The sequence below is a fragment of the Notamacropus eugenii genome, chromosome 1 (genome assembly GCF_028372415.1).
Source record: "Notamacropus eugenii isolate mMacEug1 chromosome 1, mMacEug1.pri_v2, whole genome shotgun sequence".
Classification (NCBI taxonomy): Eukaryota; Metazoa; Chordata; class Mammalia; order Diprotodontia; family Macropodidae; genus Notamacropus; species Notamacropus eugenii.
Window position 1 is genome coordinate 192,329,360 of NC_092872.1, and position 16,541 is coordinate 192,345,900.

Below are 16,541 nucleotides of genomic sequence, written 5' to 3' on the forward strand. Positions count from 1 at the left end.
TAAATGTGCTATTGAGAGACAAAAACTCATCAGAATTTCTATATTTTAAGAAGACTGAATACAGATAGACCTTACTTTAGGAACATTATATATAAATAAAATTTCTTTCAAATAAAAATCTTAGATAATTCAGAAAGTTGTTACTTGAAGAAATTTTGTAATGACTTCTTTTAAAAGACAGAATCCTTTTTTACTCTGGCTACTACTAAGGTTAGTTTATGCCAGATAGGTAGTAGAATCATAGCATTTTAAACCTGAAAGGGACCATATTGGTTGTTAAGGCCAGGAGACACTCAGTTGTATAGTTTTTTTTATTGATTTATTTTAAACTTAAATACAAATTAGGAAAGGAAAAAACATTTTAAACTTAAATACTAACGCTTAAATACCAATAAGAAAAGAAAAACACAAGGATTGCCATGTGCACAGCAGGGCATAAGGAAGGATTCAGAATATAAAGCAGTAAGTTTCCATTTCCAGAAAGCCTATCTGATAAATACTATACCTTATGTTCAGAGGTGGCCATCTTTCCTTTGCTTCCTTGGTTTTCTTTTGTTCTCTGCTATGTACTTTTTTACTTTGTTGTGCCCTCCCCACTACAAGGCTACGATCTTCCATTGAATGTGGCTAAGGCTGAGGCTGTGTTTGCCCCCCATACCCCCGCTGCCCAGCTAGCTCCAGAGTTTGCTGCTTGCCAAACCTCTGACCTCCAGTTGTTCCAGGAGGGCCACTGTCTGCCCCAACTCTTACTCATTTTAATTGGCTTTATATTAGCCCTAAGATGCTATTTTATCTTACTTGTGAAGGAAATCTGGAGAGCTTGGCATTTTCTGACCTGCTCTACCATCTTCCCAGAATCCTCTCCTCAGGTACATATTTTGTTGAGTCTGGGAATAAAATGACCCAGGATTGAAAAATGCTTTTCATCGTATTGCCTTGTTTCCAAATATAGCATGGTAATAATAATCGAATAGTCAGTCATCTGTGTATATTATTTGCCCAGCACTATGTTGTACATTTGGGCAGATATATATATGAAGTGTAAAATACCTCTGCCCTCAGAGAGCTTCCTGCCCAGTAGGACAGATGACATATATACAAACGAGTTATACAAAATGAAATGTGACAAATGCACACGAAAAGTTTAAATAAGTGGTGTGGGTTCAGAAGAGGGAAATAACTACTTGAAAGGAAGAACCATAAAACCTAACCCAGTTATCAAGTCCTTGGGAGTTTTCTTATCTCTTCGGATCTCCCTGTTTTACTGAATTACATACAAAGGGTTATTGATAATGCGTTTTTAAAAATAAGCAGAATTATTATGATATAGCTTATTTTACATGCACTGTACTGAGATAGTGACAGTTCATTGCGTGTCTCGTTATCCAGTGATTTCATTCTAGAAACAGTAACAAACTGTTAGGTATATGACCAATTTTGACAAATTTTCTGTCTTTTCTTTCATCAGCTTCAAGTTTGTATTTTATATAATAGAACGCAAAGTAAAGAAGTTTGTTGTTTTATGGACTTGTTCACTATTTCAGCTCTTCTCCTTATGGCACCGTGGGCTCCTTCTCAGACCCCAGAGTTCCATGGAACATTGAAACACTATCTTCACATACTCACTTTAAAGAAAATTTGGTTTACACATCATTTTGCTAAAGTGAAATTTATCTGTAGCCATTTTTCTTAAAGTAGTTTATTTATTTTTACTTAATAACAGACTTTAATATATATGAATTAAAGATACTTAAGCCCATTTAAAACTTCAGACTCATAGGTTAACTGTTTTTTTTTTCTTATATGTAGAATTCAAACATAATTAAAGATGAAAGTATAATCTTTTAACTACCAAGAAAAACAGAAGCAATGCTATAGTGGAAAGGGTAATTAATATATTTAGAGTTGGATTTGAATTTTGCCTTTGCTATTTGCTACCTCTCTTACCTGAGCTAAATCACTTACTTGCCTGACTTCATCAGTAAAACAAAGGCGTAGATTAGATAAGTATTAAAGTCCCTTCCAGTTTCTAGAATATGCTGATGCTAAGATGTAGTCAGATGGTTGAGGTGGGGTTGAGTTGGGTCTTTGGTCTTCGAGGGGGAAAAAAAGACTTTCTTTTATAGTGGTTATAGTCATTTTGTCTTCTTGTCCTGACTCCACAACCAAAACTTTGCTTGATCTTTGGGAAATTACTTCAGTTCTTTATGTAGCAATTTGCTTTTATGAAAAGTAAAGAGAATTTTTCAGAGAGTGTAGTTAATAATTAAGAAGTTTTATGGGGAAAAATTGCAAATATCTTATATGTTTGTTTTGTATGCCAAAATACAGGGCACTGTATAGATTTCTTATTACTTGTTAGTTTTGTTTGATAATCATCTTTAATTTGATTATTTGCATGTATTTTGTTTAGTAACTGAATTGTTTAAAATATCTCAATCTTGATAGCAGGCCTATGAATTTGTTTTTCTTTAGTGAGTTGACCAAAGGAACTTGCCTTCGTTTTGCTGGCAGTGGAAATGAAGAGAACCGCAACAACGCCTATCCCCACAAGGCAGGTTTTGCCCAGCCTTCAGGTCTTTCTGTGGCTTCTGAAGAACCTTGGAACTGCTTATTTGTAGCGGACAGTGAGAGCAGTACCATCAGAACTGTCTCACTGAAAGATGGAGCAGTGAAACATCTTGTAGGAGGAGAGAGAGATCCTATGGTAAGGAAAATGACCTTTGTCATGTGTAGTTTTATTGTAACCATTGTGAGCGTAGGTCAGTGTGTTGAGCTTTCAAGTAACCAAGCCATGGGTATTAGGAAAGAGCAAGCATGAATGTTACCCTCAATTCAATGTAGAAGTTAGGACAAAAAGATACAAATACATGAAAAATACACATCAAATACAACCAACCACTGCAGACAGCTATATACAGTTACACTTAAGTGCTTAGCATTCAAAAAAGAGGAACGAGGATTGATTGCATGAAGTATTTGAGATGAAGAGACCAGTAGAGAAATCATAAGATCATAGACTTCCCCAAGCAGCTACTATATGCTGGGCGCTTTTCTCTTTGTGCATGTTATCTCATTTGATCCTCATGACAACCCTCTGAGAAGGGACCTTCAAAGCCATGGATCCAACCTCCTTACTTTACAAATGAGGAAGCTGAGGCCCAGAAGGTTCAACAGAAGCCATCTTGTCATGTCATGTATATGCCCATGGTCAGATTAGAAAGCGTGCAAAGGCAATAGAGGTTAGCAATGTTGTCAGTACTACTGGCTTCCAATTTAGGTATCCAACCCTATTTAGACAAAAAACAGAGTTTTTCTTTGCCTCAACTTAGAAAAATGAAGTTGTTTTCTAAATCTGTCTTACATATCTAACCAAAAATATTGTAGTAATTTAATAACAAATGTCTTTTCTTTTTCTAAAAAAGAATTTATTTGCTTTTGGGGATGTTGATGGAGCAGGAATCAATGCAAAGCTTCAGCACCCACTTGGAGTGGCTTGGAATAAGAAAAGAAACTTACTATATGTGGCAGACTCTTATAATCACAAAGTAAGCATAATTACATGATACCCTATTTTTCATATGTAGCAATTAAAATGTTTAAAAATCTGTGAAAGCCTCCTACAAATGCCATTTCAGAATATATACCATTAGCCATTCTTGACAACTGTGTTCATGTTATTCCAGTCTCTATTTTCTTGATTTTGTTTTCAGAGTAGTAGATTGACAGTGTCCAATCAAGCACTATTAGCTGAAGCTCCTCAGAGCTGCTTAGCAACATTCAGTAAATGGGAGAGGTTGCTTCTGGAAATGTAGAGATGGAGAAGAGTGAGTTGTAGGGAGAAGGAAGTAAAACGTGAGGAAAATTGATCATGGAGAAAGACATAGGAACGTAAGGAGAAAAAATTGCTAAAAAGCTAAACAAATATGAATGTTTATATTGAAAAACATTTTCAGATACAACAATGTAATTTTTTACTCATCCTACTACTATACAAAGCATATCATCATAGCTTATGTGGTTTGTGACATCACATAGAGCCCTAATGTTAAATTCTAAAATTACAATTCATAGTTTTTTTGTGGTTTACTCTAGGACATTTTACTCAGGATTAATGGGTTTGTTCTACTACAAAGTTAACAAAATTGGCAGCAGTTACTCTTTAGGAGAAGATAAAATTTCTTCCAGGCCTCAAATTTAAATGAAAGATTAGAATTTGATGAATCCTCATAGTTCTGGGAATAGTTGTTCTCAGGATGCATTTTACCCTTATATTAAAAGTTGCAAAAAAGCAAACTCATGATTATATGTGATGGAAAATTATTTGGAAATGATTTTTGTTTCTTCTGCAATATATATAGCACAGTGGAACACTGATAATTCGGAGTTCCAGAAAGTGGTAGATTTCATCTGACATCTCCCTGTAGTCATTCTGAGAATGAGGCTAAATAAAAATGGGGTAAATGAAATCTTGATTATACTTTTTCTGGACTTGAGTTGCTAAGTTTCATACATTCTTTATTTTTTCTAAATTCTTGTGATAAATTTCAAAATCTTAATGTACTTTACCAAGTTCTTACAATTGTGGTGTTGTCTTTTATTAGAAGAGAACTTTAAGATTGTTGATTGATTGTTTGTTTTTTGAGAAAAGCTGACTAATATAGATCTGTTTCATTTTTCTTACATAGCACAAAAACATTTCTAAAATACTAAGTGCTTTCTGAATATTCTCAAAATGTCTTCAGCATAACTTACCCAAATTATCCCCGGGTAGCCTTTTATGACAGTATTAATCGTGATATAGCAAATGATTTATTAAAAAATCTCAGGTGACTTTTTTCATATTTGGACTATTGTGTTATCCACAAAAAAATTTGGTTTATTGCCTTTGAGGATTTCAGAACGTATTTCTGATCTTGTAGTTTGACATTGGTGTTTGTGTTTAGTTTTGTTTTTTATTTAAAATATTTGTAGGGAATAATTAGGGTTAGATGTGCTAACAAAAAGCAAGTTATCTTGACCAAACTGTTAGGTTCTGCTCTGCTTCATTTAGCATTCCAGGGCTGCTGTAGTTGTCCTTCGTTCTTCTCCAGTCATGGGCCAGACAGCTTCTGAACCTGCAGCTTCATCTTCCAGCATCATGCACCTTTTTTCATCCTAATACTGTCCTTGGGGTTTACTTGGCAAACTGTGCATGGCATAGCTCATACTTTCATGGAGGTATTATTTTGGCCTTGGAAATAAAAATTCACCTATTGTTTTACATCTGAATTTACTGACACACAATCTTTCCAACTCCTGTCTGACCACACCCAGTTAGCTTGGTTTTATAGATCTTATATTCTAGGCTCCTGTGCAGTATTGATCTGTATAGCATCAGGTTTTGTTTTTGTCAGCAGACACTTGCACAGGTGATTTTCCTTTCAGCTTTGGCCCAGCCACTTCATTCTTTCTGGAGCTATTTGTAGTTGTCCTCTGTCCTTCTCCAGTAATGTGCTGGACAGCTTCTGACCTGAGGGCTTCATCTTCCAGTGTCAGGCCTTTTTTCATCCTGATACTGTCCATGGGGTTTTCTTAGCAAAGATACTGGAGTAAGTGGCCACTTCATTTTCCAGTGAATCACCTTTTGTTACTCTCCACTATGGCCAGTCCATCTTGGATAACTGCATGGCATAGCTCATGCTTCCATTGAGGTGTGCAAGCCTCTCCACCATGGCAAGGCAGTGATTCAGGAGGGGGAAGAAATGATGTAGGAATTTTATATACATACATACATACATACATATATATATATATATATATATATATATATATACACACATATATATATACACACATATATATATACACACACATATATATATACACACACATATATATATATACACATATATATACATATTTATATACGTATAGGATCATCAGCTTAACAGAAGAGGTACAAAATTAATAACTCCAAGACAAAATAAGAATAACTAAAATTAAAATAAGATATAGAAAAATGTAAGGTATATTATTAAAAACTGCCTGGAAACAATTCAAAGAGAGATAAATTAAGAATCATAGGATCACCTGAAACCTATGACCCAAAAAAGAAAGGTAATTAATTGAAATAAATAGAGAGTGAGGAGTATAGAGAAGAAAAACTGTAAGAGAATAGACTGAAGAGAAAGAAACAGCTATCATTAACTGTGAACATGAATGAGATTAACTCACCCATAAAACAAAAGGTTAGCAGAATGAATTAGAAAGCAAAATCCAAAAACAATATTGATTACAAGAAGAAAACATTTGTAACATAAAGACTCGAACAGAATTAAAATAAGAGATTGGAACAAAACTATCATGCCTCAACTGAACACAAAAAAGAAGGCTAGTATTTTGCTTCAAACAAGGAATAGCAAAAATAGATTTAATTAAGAGAGAAAGAATCTACATTTTGCTGAAAGGTAACATAGACAGTTTTGATTTCAGTAATATACACCCATTGCATAGATTATAAATATTTGAAAGAAGAAAATCAATTACAAGAAGAAAAAGACAACAGAACTGTAATAGTAGGAGAGGGGGAATCTCAATTTATTCCTATTAGCCCTAGATAAATATAACCAAAAATTAAAGAAGAAAGAAATTAAGGAGCTGAATAGAATATTCAAAATATTAGATATAATAGAACTTCGGTGATTATTTAATGGAAATTGAAAGGAAAATACATAAATCACTGTTCCAAATTGTACTATTACAAAATTGATTGTCTTAGGACATAAAAACCTCACAAATAAATGCAGAAAAAATGTTTTATGTAAATTACATGTAAAAACAGTTTTTCACATTCACTTTTTAAATTTTGAGTCCCAAATTTTCTGCCTTCCTCATTCTCCTCCCCTCTTCCTAAGAAGGTAAGCAAGTTGGTATAGGTTATATGTGTGCAGTCATGAAAAACATTTCCTTATTTTATGTGGAAGAAAGCACAGATCAAAAAAAAGATAAGAAGAATAAAGTTTAGAAAGCATACTCTTATCTGCATTCAAACTCCATCAGTTCTTTCTCTGGAGATGGGCAGCATTTTTGATCGAGTCCTTCCGAATTATCTTGCATCCTGCACAGTTGATCATACGATATTGCTGTCACTGTCCACAGTGTTCTTCAGGTTCTGTCCATGTCACTTTGTATTGGCTCATGCAGATCTTTCCAGGTTTTTCTGAGCATTCTGCTCATTTCTTAGAGCACAGTAGTATTCTGTCATAATCATGTACTACAGTTTGTTCAGCCATTCCCCAATGGAGGGGCATCTCTCTCAATTTCCAATTCTTTGCCACCACAAAAAAGAGCTGCTGTTAATATTTTTATTGGTACTGGTATTGCTGGGCCAAAGTGTATGCATAGTTTTATAGCCCTTTTGGGCATGGTTCCAAATTGCTCTCCAGAATGATTGCACCAGGTCACAATTCCACCACAAGTGTATTAGTATACCAATTTTTCCACATGCCCTCCAACATTTGTCATTTTCCTTTTCTGTCATATTAGCCAATTAGGTACGTGTGAGGTGGTAGCTCAGAGTTGTTTCAGTTTGCATTTCTCTAATCAATACTGATTTAGAGGACTTTTTATATGGCTGTAGATAGATAGCTTTGATTTCTTCTTCATGCAGGAAAAGTACACGCAGGCTTTACTGATGATAGTACAATATACATTAAAAATATACATTACTGAAAAAATATTAAAAATCAACTAGAGCCTTATTTTATCCTGAAGAATAGTTAATCATTGAATCAGTAATCAGTTTCATTAAAGATAACAAGTGAGACATTATGAAGTTTTGGAGATGCAGCCAAAGCAGCCCGCAGGGGAAAATTTGTATCTCTCAGTGCTTATTATCAAAAAAGAGAAAGAACAAATCAGTGAATTGGGAATGCAACTAAAATATTAAAAAACCAACAGATATGTAAAATCAATTAAAAACCAAAACAGGCATTCTGAAAATTAAAGAAATTAACAGAAGTGGGAAAAAATGAGTTAATAAATGAAAATAGGAACTAGTTTTAAAAAACAAAATGAATAAACCATTTACTAATTTGATTTAAAAAGAACAAATTATCAGTATTCAAAATGAAAAATAATTCAGATAAAGAATATTATTAGACATATAATATTAGAAATAATATTAATTGTTAATTAACATTTAATTATATTTATTTTATATATATTTATATTTATCATATTATATCATTTAATTTCTTAGTTTGATTAGTGAAAATTAATTTTATTTATTATTTTTAATTAATATAATTATTAGATATAATAATAAAAATATTATTAGACACTTTTTCCCAGAACTGTGTGTCATACTGAATAGAATTCTTGACCTAGAATCAGCAAGACCTGGCTTCAAAACCAGCTTCAGATGCTTTACTAGCTGTGTGACACTGGACAAGGCGCTTAATCTCTGTCTGCCTCAGTTTCCTGAAATGTAAAGCAGGGCTCGCAATAACTCATGCTTCACAGAGTTGTTGTGAGAATCAGATGAGATAACACTTGTAGATCATCTAGCACAGCCCCTGATACCTCATAAGCACTTGCTTGTTCCCTTCCTTCTCTTTCTCTTCCTCCAAGTATATGCTCGTTCAACAAACAATTTAAATGAAAGAAAGAAATACTTAGGAAAATATAAAATACTCAAATTAGCTAATCAGATAAAACATTTGAACAACCCGAATTCAGAGGGTTGGATTGGTGAGGAGTGGATTGAATAAGCTAAAAATGAGCTTCCAAAGCAAAAAATAATCCAGGACCAAGCAGGTCTATAAAGGAATTCTTCCAGACGTAAATTATTTGCAAAAATATCAAGGTAAGAGATGCTACCAAATATAGATATGATCTTATACATGAACCAGGGAGAATCAGAATGAAAGAAAACTGTAGGCCATTATCCCTAATGAATACAAATGCAAAATTTTTAAATAAAATTTTAGTGAAGAAACTAAAACATGTCAGAAAAGTTATACACTATAATTAGGTTGGATTTATACCAGAAATTTGGGGTCGGTGTAATATTAGGAAAACTATTTCATTAACCATCTTAATTACAAAAAAAAAAAAATCATGTGATTTTGTCAGTAGATGCAGGAAAAAGTGTTTGACAAAATATAATACCCATTTTTGTTTAAAAAAAAAAATACTAGAAAAGACCAGACCTTTTCTTAAAATGACAAATAGTATATATCTGAGAGCAAGAGCATCCCTTCTTTTTAATGGAGATAAACACAAATCCTTTCCAATATATTCAGAGGTGAAAGGTATATTCACTTTACTTCTATTTGACATGGTTCTAAAATTCTTGCTAAAGCAATAAAGTAAAAATTTGTTGAGGAAATAACCATAAAGAGTAAACAAAATTATTACTCTTTAAAAATTATGTGGTAGCTTACTAAAAGAACCCTAAAAAGTAAGCTAAAAAAATTAATTGAAACAGTTAGTAGCTTCAACACACTTGCAGGATATAAAATGAAAACAAATTATCAGCACTTCTATATGATACTAATAAAACCCAGCAGGAAGGGATAAAGAAATTCCCTTTAAAATTACCACGCAGTATATGAAATACTTGAGAGTCTATCTTCCAAGATACATACATGAACTTTAACTATAACTACAAATAATTGTTTACAGAAATAAACAGATCAAAATAACTAGAAAAACATTAATTCCCTCTGGGAAGGATGAGCCAATATAATAAAAATTGTAATATTATCTAAATTAACATACTTATTCAATCTCATATCACTCAGAATACCAAAGAATTACTTTATAATTCTTGGAAAAAAATACTTTCAAAATTCAGATGTAGGAAAAAATGTCAAGAATTTCAAGAAAACCAATAAAAGCTAGTTTTCCCCCTCATCCCCCCTTCAGTTTGCTGTGCAGATATCTGACCTTCTATGAACTCAACATTAGGCAACCCCTGGGGCATCCAGGCTCCTGATTCAGACAAGAGCAGTGATGCCTGCTCGTTCTCCCTGCTCCATATTGGCTGTTGGTTAGTGCCCCTTCCCCACATCGTCAGTGGTAACACCATAGCATTCTTGTCTTACTGCCAAGACTCATCTCCATAAGACTTTATTTACCATGCCATTGAAGCCTTGTCACCCCAGAAACTTATTCTATTTCTCACAGTGGAAGTCCTCTCAACTCCTGTGGCCTCTCCCTCTAATTGACTAGTTCCTCCCAGAGCCTCCATTCTAAGGAGGAGGCCCAGCCAACCATGTCTTCATTCTTCCCCAGGCTGAACTTCTGACTGATCTCCATAGTACTTTGTCTACCATTCTCTTCAGGGTTCTTTCACTCACACCCCACCCCACCCCCATTCAGGTCCCTTATACTGTCTTCCCCCAGCACGTGTTCTAAAATAGAGAGATCAGTAGAACAGACTAGACATACAACATACAGAAGTAAATCTGTTTAGTGCTCTAGTATTCCTTAAACACACAGATCCCAGCTACTAGAATAAGGATTCATATTTGACAAAGAATTGCTGAGAAAATTAGAGAGCAGTTGGGAAGAAATTAGATTTAGAACAGTGTCATAGGCTCCAAATGGAAATGTGACCTGGATATCAAAGGTTACATCATAAACAAATTAGAGAAGCATTGAAAACATCACCTGTAACACAGTGCATGCACAAAAAGGATTTCAAATGAGGAATCAAGGGGATCGCAGAAGACAAAATAGGTGATTTTGATGAAAGTTTAAAAGCTTTTATATAAACAGGTCTAATACAAAGGGGAACAACTGGGGGAAAAAATCTTTGCGACAGATTTCTCTGATAAAAGTTACATTTCTAAGATGTGTAAGGAACTGGTTCAAATTTATAAAAATGAGAACCATTCCCTAATTGAAAAATGCTCTAAGGATATGGACCGTCCTCAGGGGAAAGAAGCTAGATTCTCTATCGTGATACCCCACCCTAAATGCTCCAGAATCACTAATAATTAGAGAAATGCAAGTTAAAGCAATTCCACAATTCCACCTCATACCAATTAGAATGGTAAAGATATTTAGAAAGGAAAATGACAAAGATTGGAGGGGTGTGGGAAAACAGACACTGGGACACTGTTGGTAGATCTATAAATGAATGTACAGCCTTTCTGGAAAGCAATTTGAAATTTATACATAAAAACTCAATAATGTGAGCCCTTCTTCTCACTTCCCCTAGACTTCTGCTAGGCCTGCACCTCAAAGAGATCAAAGAGAGAAGAAAAGGTACTTTATGTTCAAAAATATTATTTATGGCAGCTCTTTTTGGGGTGGCAGCAAAAAAGCTGGAAACTAAAAGGAGGAAAAACGGAGTAAGTTTTGGTATACATTGTGCTAAAAGAAGTAAGGAAACTAATGATTTCAAAAGAGATATGGAACTTATTATATTTGAACTGACGCAAAGTGAAGTGAACCAAAAGAACAATTTATGTTGTTACATCAATATGATAAAAATGAGCAACTTTGAGAACTTTATAAACTAATGAAGAGTAAAATAAGCAGAACCAAGAGAACAATTTATACAGTAACCTCCCCTCCCCCCCAAAAAAACTTTGAAAGCTCTAAGAATTGATCAGACAGTGACCATTTACATCCAGAAGACTAATGGGGAAACATTATTATTACAGAGAGATGATAAATTTCTGGTGCAGAATGAGACTTAGATGTTTTTCTGTACAATCAGTCATGAAATTTGTTCTGCTTCATTATGCACCTTTGTTACAAGAAATTTATTTTTCTTTTTTTTTCCTCCCAGGACAGTAGAAATAGAAGGGAGAGAAAAATGAATTTCATTGATTTTTTTTTTTTAATTAGGTAAGGGGCTGCTACGAATGTGAAATGCTGCTTTCACTTTTCACCTTTCACAAAAAACGTTTGATGTTTAGGTCCTTCCATTTGCAAATAGATGATTATCCCTGTTGTCATCAGTGATGAATTAGAATGAGATATTCTCCCTATGCACAGTGAAAAAAAATCATATCCTATGAATAAGCAGTTTTCAGATGAAGGAATTAAAATGCTCTAAATCACTGTTGATTAGGGAAATGCAAATCAAAACAACTCTCAGGTACCACATAACATGATATGATGTTATGATAAATGTTGAAGATGTGGGAAAATTGGAACATTACTGTATTGTAGATGGAGTTATGAACTGATCCAACCGTTCTGGAGAGCACTTTGGAACTAGGGTTATAAAACTGTGCATACACTTTGATCCAGCAATACCACTGAGAAATCATAGAAATGGGGCAGGAATCCATATGTACAAAAATAGGTATAGTAGCTCTTTTTGTGGTGGCCAAAAATTGGAAATTGAGGGGATACCCATCCACTGGGGAATGGCTGAACAGGTTGTGGTATATGAATGTAATGGTGCTATGAGAAACGGTGAGCAGGTGAACTTCAGAAAAACCTGGAAGGATTTACATGAAGTGAGAAGCAGGGGAACATTGTACACAGTAACAGCAGCGTTGTACAATGACTGCCTTTGATGGACTTAACTCTTCTCAGCAGTGCAAGAACCTAAGACAGCTCCAAAAGACTCATGATGGAAAATGCTGTGTACATCCAGGAAGAACTGTGGAGTCTGAATGCAGATCAAAGCATATCGTTTGTTCTCTCTCTTTTTTGGTTTTGTTTCTTCTTTCTCATGGTTCCTCCCATTGGTTCTAATTCTTTTTTACAACGTGACTAATGTGAAAATATGTTTAATAGCAATAGAGAGAGAGAGCTCATATCAGATTGCATGCTCTCTTGGGAGGGAGAGAAAATTTAGAACTCAAAATCTTATGGAAGTAAATTTCGACAAGTAAAAATAAATTAATAAAAAAAAGAAAAAAGAAATTTACAAAGAAAGAAAATATCATATCCTATTTCTGAATCTTTAAAATTTATCGTTTTTTCCTTAGATTAAAGTTGTGGATCCCAAAACAAAAAGCTGCACTACAATTGCGGGTACAGGAGAAGCAAGTAATATTATCAGTTCAGCTTTTACAGAGTCAACCTTTAATGAACCTGGTGGCTTATGTATTGGAGAGAATGATAATTTGCTATATGTTGCTGATACAAATAATCATCAAATTAAAATTATGGATTTGGAAACAAAAATTATTTCTGTGGTAAGTAGAAATCTTATGATTTTAAATTAAACATTTTGAGTGATATCTGTCATCAGCTTTCTTATAAGATTTAAAGCATGAACTAGACAAAAGACTTCTCTGTCAAATGATTAAAGACAGTTACTCAGAATAGTAAATGATTGCCCACAATATTTTTTGATAACCAGACTAACAAGATTGATTTAAGGATATCCTGCTATTCTTAAAATAAATGTTCCATCTGTGCTGAGAATTTGGGAAGGATATTGTAGCTTGGAGAAGTATTGATGGTCCTGCTAAAATAGAGTAGGGGGGAAACTCAGAGTTCTGATTTTTTTTTTTTTGCATTTATTTGTATATGTATCTTTATATGTATTTATATGTGCACAAGAATAGCAGCCTAATATAAGGGACTGAGGGCCAGCTTTGGAGACAGAAAAAAAAACTGTTTATATCCTGCCTTAATACATAAGAGCTATGGCATAATGAGCAGATCATTTAACTTCTAAGGGCCCCCAGGCACTCTTTAAGGCTGTAAATTAAAACAAGTTGTCATTTGCTTTTCTGGAGGGAAGTTATAGACCAGCAAGTTCAGACAGTGATGAAATCACAGATCTGAACATATATATTTCTATACATATGTGTGTATACACATACATGCAGATATACATATGTATACATATTTATATTGATTGATGTTAAATTAACCTTTAAATATATAGTCTTAGTTGCTGATGGTAGGATAAAGAAGCACAGGAGCCCGATTTTCTAAGCCACTGAAATTTAGATAAAATTTGAAAAAAATAGTACAGATTGAAAGAAAATAATCTTCTTAATCTAATTCTTGTTAAAACTCTTCTGTTTTTCATTTTAACAATAAGAGATATTAGAGAGGCAACACAATATAGTAGATATAGGAACAGAAGGAAAAGAATAAGAGTATAAAGGAGGAAAATATACAATTAAGAGTCATAACAGTGAAGATGAATGGAATGAGCCCACTCATGGAGGGATGGGGGAGGGAATAGTAGAGTGAGATAGTAGAGTAGTCTAATGGATTAGAGTGGAAAATAGAATGCAGCAAAACCTACTTGAAATATAAACATTCACATAAAACTAAATGAAGGAAATAGTAGATCTTTTTAAGCCTCAGATGAATTTTTTAAAGTAGGATGATTAAAGGAAATAGCAAATAAGTACATTATGCTTCATGGCTCAGTAAAGCCATCGTTTCTTGACATGTGTGCACTGAATGGCATGAAATCTACAAACTTGAAAGAAAAGTTCATTGAATTACGCAGAATAATAGCAAGCAAAACTCTGATAGGGGACCTAGACAAACCTAGAAAATGTTAAGCAAGACGTATATTATGAAATTCAGTAGAATTTTGGAAAAGGCAGGTATGACATCTCTGGTGATTATTGAATGGGAATAGAAAGACATCCATATTTCTCTGCTAAAGATGGCACCTTTACAAAAATTGTGTGCTGGGACATAATCTCATAAATAAATGTAGAAAAGGAGAAATATTAAACACCCATTACTGACAGCTATATAATAAAAGACATTTAAAGAAAAAGTTCAAATTAAGTAGATGCTACTTAATTTGATATAAAGAACTGGTGAATCAGAATAAATTGTAGAGAAAAGAGATAATTTAAACAAAGGAAATTACAACAGTGAGGTATCATATCAACCCTTTGGGGATACAGTCATGACAGTTCTGAAAGGGAAATTTCTGTCTTTGAATAATTTAATCAACCAAAGAGAAGAAAAATAGATCATTAAAGTGACCAAGCAACTAAAAGAATGAGAAAGACAACAGATTTTAACAGCTCAGTTAAACACAGAATTATAAATCTTGAAAATCAAAGAAAAGATAAAATTTAAAACAATGAAGCTGAATTTCTAATTAACACCAGGAGCCAGATTTTTAAAAGGAAAACAATAAAATGAGCAAACTGTTAGTTAATCTGATAGAGGAAAAAAAGAGAAAAGTACTGCCAGTATCAAAATTGGGAGGGGAAAAAAATGGATTCACAACAAAGAGGAAATAAAGGATGTTTCTTACAAACTATTATGCCCAATTATATGTCAGAAAAAGAAAAGCTTAATTAAAATGAATTGCTCATTACAAAAAAAAATAACCCCAGATTATCAGAACAAGAAAAAAATTTTTTAAACTTAACTTGAGAGAGAACAAATTGAACAACCCATAAATAAACTCCAAAAGAATAAAGCCTGAGAGCTAGATAGAGATGGAGGTCCCTCAAGATGAGTTTTCTTATAATTTGGTCTAGTTCCACAAAATTAGAGGAAAATGAAAGAAGTTTCACAATTAAGGACAGTGAGAGAGTTTTTGATGAAACAAAGAATAGAGAAGTTCAGGGGAGATTAAATGGGCAATTATATAGCATCTGTTCTAGAAGTAAGTTCCTTTTTGTTGGTGAGAATTGATTTCTAGGCCCTCATTGGCCTCTTCACCATTTGAAAAATGAAGTTAACAATTTCTTGACTGTTCTGACCAAAGAGAAGGGTGTAAGCAGATGTCCAGATAATTGAAGTATCCCATTATTACTGGATCATACCTTTGTTGCCAGAAACACTTGTGATCTGACACCCAAATTCTTTATTTCCTCTTTCAGTTTCTGTGCTTTCCCTTTGGCTTCCTAGATTTCCCTTCTTAATGCACAGCGCTACTCAGCTCCCTTTACATCTGTATTTCAACTTAATTTGTTCCTTTTTTAAAAAAAAATCTTCCTGTGCTGCATTCCAACCTTGAGCTTTGTTCTACCAAGTCTTACTGATATTTATTAATTTTAAATTGTCTCTTTGATTTAGTTCATTTTCTTTATTGCCCACACCTTGCGCATTTGTGTATAGGTGTCTGAGACCCGAGGTTTTATTACTGTCCCCTTTCTTGGATTTTATATCCTTTTAATTTGTGGGTATCTGTACTGTTCTTTCTACTCTAGATAGACTATTATAAATAAAGTAATACATTAAACAACTTTGTGCTTAGTAACTTTTAAAAATTTTTATAGCTTTCTGTCATCAATTCAGAAACTGCTGTTGTTGATGGGCCGTTTCTAGAAAAGCAGAAGACAATAAAACTACCCAGACTTCCGAAATCTTCTCCAAATGTTAAGCTTTCACCATTGACTGTATCTCCTGGACAGAATCTTCAGTTTATACTAAGATTGGATCTTCCTGCAGAAACAAAACTAACTGAAGGAGCACCTAGTTTCTGGTTTCTGACAGCTGAAGGTGGGCGTGTTACTGATACTGCCAGTGGCCTAAGACATTAATGTGCTTCCCCCTTCTCCCATCACCTGGTGCAGTACATTCACACAGCGGAGAGGGCGCTGGACATGGAGTCAGACTTACTGTGGGATGTTAGGCAAGTT

The 16,541-nt window shown here is 33.9% G+C and overlaps 1 protein-coding gene across 2 annotated transcripts in view; it reads left to right on the forward strand.

Annotated features, from left to right (window-relative positions):
* Nucleotides 1-16,541, forward strand: part of NHLRC2 (NHL repeat containing 2) — a 64,939-nt gene that overhangs the window by 45,192 nt on the left and 3,206 nt on the right. For both annotated transcript variants that reach the window (XM_072623071.1, XM_072623062.1), the window contains exons 7-10: nt 2,476-2,707; nt 3,426-3,548; nt 12,945-13,154; nt 16,179-16,401. In XM_072623071.1, the coding sequence (XP_072479172.1) occupies nt 2,476-2,707; nt 3,426-3,548; nt 12,945-13,154; nt 16,179-16,401 (788 nt within the window). The remainder of the gene's footprint in view (nt 1-2,475; nt 2,708-3,425; nt 3,549-12,944; nt 13,155-16,178; nt 16,402-16,541) is intronic.